This window comes from Euprymna scolopes, chromosome 29, assembly GCF_053919585.1.
Source record: "Euprymna scolopes isolate OS-2025 chromosome 29, ASM5391958v1, whole genome shotgun sequence".
NCBI lineage: Eukaryota > Metazoa > Mollusca > Cephalopoda > Sepiida > Sepiolidae > Euprymna > Euprymna scolopes.
In genome coordinates, this window is record NC_136510.1 from 44537291 (window position 1) to 44545615 (window position 8325).

The window sequence follows — 8325 nt, forward strand, 5'->3', positions numbered from 1 at the left end:
GTGTATGAAACGGTCTATGCCTACAATTAACCATTCCGTCAGGTGTGATACTATAGAGGACACAGCCTTTTTCAACATAGGATTAGTTCTGATGACCTCAGAGAAAGATTAAATAGGGAGATGTGTGCAGAAGAGTAGACTTTGGTTGTATGGCCATGTTGAAAAAAAGATGAGGATGATTAAGTGAATAGATGTATAACAGTTGAGGCAAGTGATTCAGCTTAAAAGGGAAAGCCAAGGAAGAATTAGGAGAAAATGATAAAAAAAGAACCTGAGGGAAGGAGGGATAATAAAGACTTGACCAGATATAGGTTACTTAAAAAGTTAATCTTAAAGCAATGCAATACATGTCACCATGTTAAAAGGACAATAAACTGATGATGATGATGATGATGATGATGATGATGATTGCATTTAACTTGAAACTTTTATTAAAGCCATATATGCATTTCCATAAATGCCGTGTTCTAAAGCAACTCTATAATACGCCTGGATATCTTGGGCACTGGTAGACCAAGGAAGACGACCTGTGTGTGTAAAAAGTCACATAACTGCATGCAACCTGATTGATGTCAACCATTTGGATCGGATGACACAAGGAACAAGTGTGAAGCATTGCCTGACGTTGCTCACACTGAAATCTGGGACACATATTGGTTCCATTGTTTGTTGAATCAAATCCAAAGTTCATTATCTAAAGTTGCCATCTATTTCAAAAAGTTTACTTATTCAATGAATCTGACCTGGATATCTTGAGCACTAAGGCACTTGCAGCATCCTAAATGGACAAACCTGATCATTATAGTGATGATGTAGAAGCAGTAACAACAAGTTGCTCAAGTATATCAAGGCTGTGATCAGCATAAACAGTATTAGAGCCTTACAGAGATTTTATTTATTCAATAAATTTGACCGTTCTGCAAGTTATAGTGATTAGTGCTTAAGGAAAGTATGTTTGTAGGAGGAGTAACCCAGACTTACCGGAAAGTGGGACAACATTTGCCATTACACCAGGAAGAATAAATCATTCAAAACAATAAACAAATAAAACAGCAGGGAAATCAGTTTTCAATGGGAATAAATTAAGGAGAAAAATATCCGAGTTTCAAAAGTAATTTGTAAATTTTTTTGTTTTCATTTTTTTCTTTTCCAGTCGATCTTTTAAACGTTGAACAAAAAAATAGAAAAAGACATACAAAACGTATATTTTAATATTTTAAATATGAAATCTAAATTTCATAAAAGACTAAAAAGAAAAACAACAACTTTTTATTAAAAGTAGAACAGTTTATTTGAACATTAATGAAAAAATACATAAAGATGAAAAATATTTACATTTCAGAATTTATAAAATAACAAGAATGTATTTACAAATTGATCAGTGGATGCAAAACAGAAATATTTTTTTCTGTAGATTCAACAAAGTTGAAACAGAAAATAAACGAATTGGAATCTACAGAGAATAAACCATTTTACCAATAAAAAATATTTACAATCTACACATAATTGGGTACAAAAATGTTATTTGACAGTAAAATAAACATGAAATAAAATATTTAATATTGTTTAGCCAAATGAATGGGAAAAGCAGAATTGAATATTATACAAAAATGAAATATTTCAATCCATTCTTTCCTAAGACATGGCCAGAACAAATTTACATTAAAGAAAGTTTACAGACACAGAAAGGAAGAATTTAAACGTAAAATAAACACTACTCCTAATTCACCCAATAATAAAATAAAATAAAATGAAAGGTATAAAATTAATCAAATGATCTGTTTAGAAAAAAAACTAAAGACGTACAAAAATCATTGTAGATTTTTAAGGAGTGTAAAGAACTCCATGTACACGGAAACGATAAAGACAAGTATATTCTAAACTGCCGTGGTTGCTGGAAATCCGAACTTCCACATATTGTGTTGGTTTTGCATTATTCATCTGAAATTAAATAATTAAAACTAATTTAGCATTTCACATGGGAACAATATTGAAATAAAAAGAAACTCTTTAGTGAAAATTGGTTAAAAACAAAGAAAAAAACACAGAAACATTACCTGTGTTATAAACTGCTGAATAGGTCTCCCATCATCTTTGTAAGTATAGCTGCCTAAATAGACACCTTCACGATCATCTGGACCGGATAAGCTCTTTAAGGAGAGGTGAAAAAAGATGGACCCAGTTTGAAAATCAAAAGATATTCAGTAAATATTTGCTTGTAAGAAACTTATTCATACATTTTTATTTTTGTATAAATATTGTAATATTTTTTCTAAAGATTTAGGATGTAATATTTTTTTCTTATTTTAATGACAAAATAATGTTATAAAGTAACTTTCATTTTATTTTTAAGCACTTAACATAAATTAGTTACAAAATGAATATTTAATAATTTATAAAATATTCATTTTGGTGTGAAATTTTACAATTAAGAATAGGAATTAGTTTCAGTCAACTTAAAATCCTAATAAAATAACTTAACGGTTACATTTTAGTTTATTTCAAAGGTAAGTTTATCGCTTTTATAGACATTTTTAAAAAATCATGAAAATCGAAGCATCTGTTGAACAGACTTTAAAAACATCCTATATGATTTTAATTTAAAACTGTATTTTCTTATATAGCCACATCTCTTTATGTATTAGTTTATTCAATTATTAATTTACTTGTCCGGCGTCCCGTGTCACACAAAAGATGATAATCGCCAAAATTAATTAAAGAGAAACAAATTACCTCCCTTTAAAGCCGCTTTTTATCAGTTAAAAATCATTAAAACAAATTCCTCTCCAAAAATTTTTAAACAACAAAAAAATGGAACTCGTTTTCCGGTTTTAAATTGATTATTTTATTTTAAAATTTAAAAAAAAAAAAAAAAAATCATGTTGGAAGGAGAATGTAATTTTTTTTATCATCGATCTTTTTTTTAATTTAGATTCTAAATTATTAAAAACTTAAAAACAATTAACTACAATATGTTTTAAATTCGTCCTATGTGTTATATTTTAGTTTTTTAATTTAATTTTGTTTGTGATGTGTTTTTAAAATTCTTAAGTTTTATTTATTTGGTTTAAGCATCATAATCAGTTCTTTAAAAACAAATTCACACATTTCTAAGTTAAACATGAAGTAGAGAAGCGCATAACATTTTCATATTTTATTTTCTTGTCTGTGAGTAGAAAAGCAGATAATTTTAAGCAAACCAAGATATGTATTATTGATTCTCAAAATATTACATTTTTACCTCTGTCGATAAATAAAAAATGAAACTCCATGTACATATACGGATATATTAAATATTAGAAAAACAATAAAACAGATGCACTTACATATACTGAGAAATCTTTTGGTGCACTCTTAATATGTCCAAAGGGAGATATGGATTTAGGAATATGTTCCATGCTGAAGGCAGTGATTTTAATTTCATATGATAAGCGAATCACCAACGTTCCAGTACTGCCTTCGAAGGGCCAACATTCACCGACATGGACATCAGGCTAAATTAAGAAATAAAGAAAACATAAAATAAACACACATACAAGCTATTTTTCTTCTTTTTTTTTACATAGGCATAACCACTTATCAAGGCCCAGAGACCACTCGAGGATAAGGGTTAAGAGTGTACAGTGATTAATTGGACGATTATTGTGAATATTTTGATCAATGTAAACTCTAAACTTTGGGTGAATTTTTTCAAACAGGGAAATCTTTGTTCCCAATTTTCTAAAGATGTACTTAAAGGTTATTACATCTTTATAAAATACAATGAAGAAAAATTAAGTTTTCATAAAAATAGTTTTTTTTACCTGAATTACAGTCTTGAGGTCTAACATTGATAATTTGACATCATAAATAAAATTTGATTAACAGCAAATCTATCCATAAGATCTGATTTCTGGGAAATCTGATTAAATAGACAACTACTTTGATTTTTAATGCGTTAAAGAAAAATTAAGTTTTCATAAAAGAAAGTTATTTTACCTGAATTACAGTTATGGGTGAATTGGTTTTATAATAGAGAGGAAGACCAAAGATACTGATGAGGGTAGGATACTTTGTGAAAGTCTCCGAACAACGATTAGTGATCACACTGCCACCTGAAATAATAAAGAAAAGGATTTTTTCCAAAAATACATTTAAAAAGCTTCTTTAAATATATGCAACCCATAATAAAATGTCAGCTTAAAGTGGATTATTATTTTAAATAAAAATTAACACTTGGAAAGATAAATTTGTGAGCATTGAAGAATGACAGTGCTTAAATTTGTTTGTCAATAATTAGTTTACTGACTATAATTACTGTGTTTATGGTATTTCCTTTAGCTATAGTCGAATTATTTTATCACCCAACTTAATGACCGGTTCATAATTATCTATGGAGATAGGAAGATGGAAAACAAAAACGTACCTCCAGATTCCAAAGCAAAATCTGCCATTCCAGTTTTATCAGCATTGAACTTCATCAGAGCTTCGTCTAGCAAAGATCGTAGAAACTGGAAAATTAAAAATGAACATTGTGAAAGTTGTACGCATAATGAAGTTACATGTTTTACCGAATCGAGAGGGAGGGGTTAGTATAGTGTATGTTCATTTGTTATATATACTAGTCTAGCAAAACTGTGACAAAAAGGAAGAAATGAAGAAATACAATATTTCTTTAAGAATATGGATCAATATTTATAATTGACTTTCCAAACTAAAAATTAATTTGTTTTGTAAAAGATTAATTTTATTTTATAATTGATGATTTTTATCAATTGAATGTAAATGGGATGAAATTTGTCCATTTTTATTTCTGTATTAATGGAAGAAAGAATTGGGATTTGTTTTACGACACATCAACTCTTTTAGGGTAATTTTGTGTGGCACAATGTATTTATAATCATTTGATAAATTCTAAAAAGTTATTTAATTGAATGTTTTGTTTTACATATAATTGCTGGGAATTATTTGTTCTTGTTCAGGTCATTTAGTATTTGTAAAATATTATTGTATAATAAAAATATATAAATGAAAGAGCATAAACATATGTACTAATTGTCCCTAGCCGGAGGTGCCTGGGAGTCATATTACTTACGTCTTTGGTTTCCTTTTCCTTTAACAACAGAGCTTCCTTTATCAAGGATCGTACAAACTGGAAAATAAGAATTTACCATTACAATATCAATCAAACTTGGTATTTTTAATCCTGTAGGTTGAGTTTCCAGTGTTTTAGTGAAAACAAAACAAGATTAAACTAATGAATACTGTCCATTGAATATAAATATATGTACTCTTGTATAAATAAATGGGCACTCTCATTATTTCTTCTACTACATAAAATTACACGCACACATATGTTATGCTGCCTTTATATTTTTGTAGATTCTAATATTTGTGTGGTTAATATCATTAATCAAATGATTTACTAAGTCCATGGGGCTGTGAATAAATAAAGAATACAACAAAGTGAAAACTGACACTCTTACAATATTTGAACCTGTGGCTCACCTGTACAAATGCACAAGAACAATTTTCAGTAAGTTTTTCATACACATAAAAATAATTCTAGAAGCATATGTAGATAACAAAGAAGTTATATACATATAAATATATATGTAAGTGTGTGTGTGTGTGTGTGTTTTATCTTGCCGTTGACGTCATGCGTCGCACAAAGCCGAGCAAATGCTGAGTTATGTCTGGTTCATTAAATGCACAAGTACCAAGAAGTTATATATATATATATATATATATATATATATATATATATATATATATTTGTTTATTGTTATATAAACATGCTCACATCCCGCTGCTACAAATAGCCACTTGTTTCAATCAAACAACAGATATCATCAGGCAGCGACTTGACTATTCAAAAGTTCAATGAATAAATTGCTATTTGTAGCAGCGGGATGTGAGCATGTTTATATAATAATAAACAAGTATTATCAGCTCTTTTTATTGAGCACTATCTAACAACCTCGTTGAATTCATTAGTCCATTACTTTTGAATATAAAAAAACCCGAGTATATATATATATATATATACACACATATATATATATATATATATATATATATATATATATATATATATATATATATATATATAAATATGTGTGTGTGTGTGCGTGTGGATAAATTTTATGTATTAAAATTTATTAAATCCTTAAATCCTAAATTATCTTAGAAAGAATTTAAATGAAATAATTGGTTGCAAATCCAATTTTACAAGTTTCAAATTCACATGAATTGACATAAAAAAATGTCACACAAGCACAGTATCTGCCCTATATTGCCCCCCCCACATCAGTCCCGATATACAACATTTTAAATCAATTCATAGCAACTGTTTTTTTGCATTCTTACCTTTTCAACATATAAAAATGAGAGAAAATTAAACTAAATCGAATACTGATGAAAGTTTACCTTTGCCAGATTAGCAGAAATGTCTATTTTGACATCAGAACGAATGTGAGTGAATCCAGCAAGAGAATCAGAATGAAGAGAATTTTGAAGAGATTTTTTGATTGTCATTTCATATTTGTTCTCACAACTTATTGAACTTTGGCTGCAAAAGAAAAATTATTAAAGTTGAACTTAATCGTTGTAAAAAAAAGTGGAATTTTTATTCTTGGAAAATGTTACAAATGATAACATAGTTTATTTTAAAGGAAATATAGTTGGGAAATCAAGAAACAATTTATTTTGGTTCATCCACTCATTTGTGATGTACTTGCATTAAAAAACTTTAGTATTTATGTTAGAAGCTTTTCAGTTAAAAAAATGAAAGATGCTTTTCCAGAATCGCCATCATATGAAAATAAAACAAAAAATAAAGCTGTATGAATGTACCCGAGATAGAAAGGAAATATTGTTCACAAAAAAAATCATGTAAATTGATCACAAAGTTTTATTTTTCATTAAAAAAATTAAATTCAGTGGCTAAACTACGAGCATCGATCCGAGTTTGAAGGAATAAAGGAGATAAGTCTAAATAATTCAAACTATTCTGGGAAGTAAATTTCAATTCATTTATGCACCAGTAAAATAAACACATCAGTATTAAACATACTTTATATGCAGAGAGAATGTAGAAGGTACATCAGAAAATTCTTGAAAAAAAATGTGAAAAATCAAACTTACCTGTTTAATGATTTTCCTAAATTTGTATTCAAAGACTGAAAAAAAATTAAAATTATAAATCGGTGAATTTGTGTGTTTACTAAGAAAATAGAAAGAAATAAAAAAAAAATGGAGAAAAAGGGGAAGAGCAAATGCAGTGTCGGGGGTAGGGGGTGCGAATAGAAACAGAATTGGATGTTCTTACCTCAGATTTTCCTGGGTATTGCGACATATTTGATAGGCCAGCTGCAAAAGAGAGAAACAAAAATAACAAGATGGATAAAAACATATACTTAATCCTCTTCTTCATAAAAATGAAATTATAGCAAAGGTAGCAGTTCACCCAAAACCGGAGGTAATTCACCAATAACTAGAGCTGATTCACCCATAACCAGAGTTAGATAACCTATAACTTGAGGTAATTAACCTATAACTGGAGGTAGTTCACATATAACCTCCTGTGCAACATTTTCATTTGCTACTAAGATCTAAAAGTGCATCTCACAATTGTATATAATGCCAAAAATTAAAGGGTTTTATGATGAAAAATTCCTGCAACAAATGAAAAAGTACAAAGCTAAAAATATGCTAATCATCCAAATAGATAAATATTTCAACAGATTTGCTAAATTTTGATTCTTGTTTTTTAATTTACAATTACGTTATTCCGATTATTCTCACTATGTTCATCTTTGCTCCAAGCATAATTTTTATAATAACTCAATAGATGTCAAAACGTGTCATAAGAAAAAAAAAGCAATACTTACAAATGATCCACAATCCACTGAGAAGCAGCAAAATAAAAATGGGTAGACGACGGGTAAGTAGACCAGAAGTAACACTGTCAACAAGATGAGAGACATGATTAGAAGTGGAAAGCAGACGTTTATATTATTTAACATTGATTTATATATACAGAGTGACTCCCAAAAAAACAAAAACTAAATGGAAGCCATCTAGAACATATGTTGTAGAACTGAGAAAAAAAGGCCAAAGACCCTAGTGTTTTGATGTGATGTTTTGAATATAATAAACTAATTATGATACACTAGTTATGACCAAAGTTTCATTTAATTCGGACAAATCAGTAAGAAACGTGTGAGACTAACTTGTGTTCTTTCAGCTATAATCGAAACTAAAACCAAAACTTACTAAGAATTCTTCATAAAATTATTTATTACAAGTGATGGAAAGTTATAACATTTAAACACTAATTATTCC

General features: G+C 28.6%; 1 protein-coding gene across 1 annotated transcript; it reads right to left on the bottom strand.

Annotated features, from left to right (window-relative positions):
* Positions 1–1286: 1286 nt before the first annotated feature.
* On the bottom strand, positions 1287–7344 carry LOC145252398 (SUN domain-containing protein 1-like). The gene is made up of 9 exons (XM_080111789.1): positions 7310–7344; positions 7126–7160; positions 6409–6550; positions 5075–5131; positions 4406–4490; positions 3979–4094; positions 3327–3494; positions 2058–2150; positions 1287–1941 (listed from the first exon to the last, which is right to left on the bottom strand). Exons 1-9 carry the CDS (start codon positions 7334–7336, stop codon positions 1825–1827), a joined length of 840 nt encoding a protein of 279 aa, XP_079967915.1. The 5' UTR covers positions 7337–7344; the 3' UTR covers positions 1287–1824.
* Between the last annotated feature and the right edge of the window lie 981 nt (positions 7345–8325).

Coding starts and splice junctions, on each gene's coding strand:
- LOC145252398 (XM_080111789.1), bottom strand. CDS start 7,336: ATGTCGCAATACCCAGGAAAATCTGAG. Junction 7,161..7,309: donor AATACCCAGGAAAATCTGAG/GTAAGAACATCC, acceptor ATTTTTTTTCAG/TCTTTGAATACAAATTTAGG. Junction 6,551..7,125: donor TTAGGAAAATCATTAAACAG/GTAAGTTTGATT, acceptor TTTCTTTTGCAG/CCAAAGTTCAATAAGTTGTG.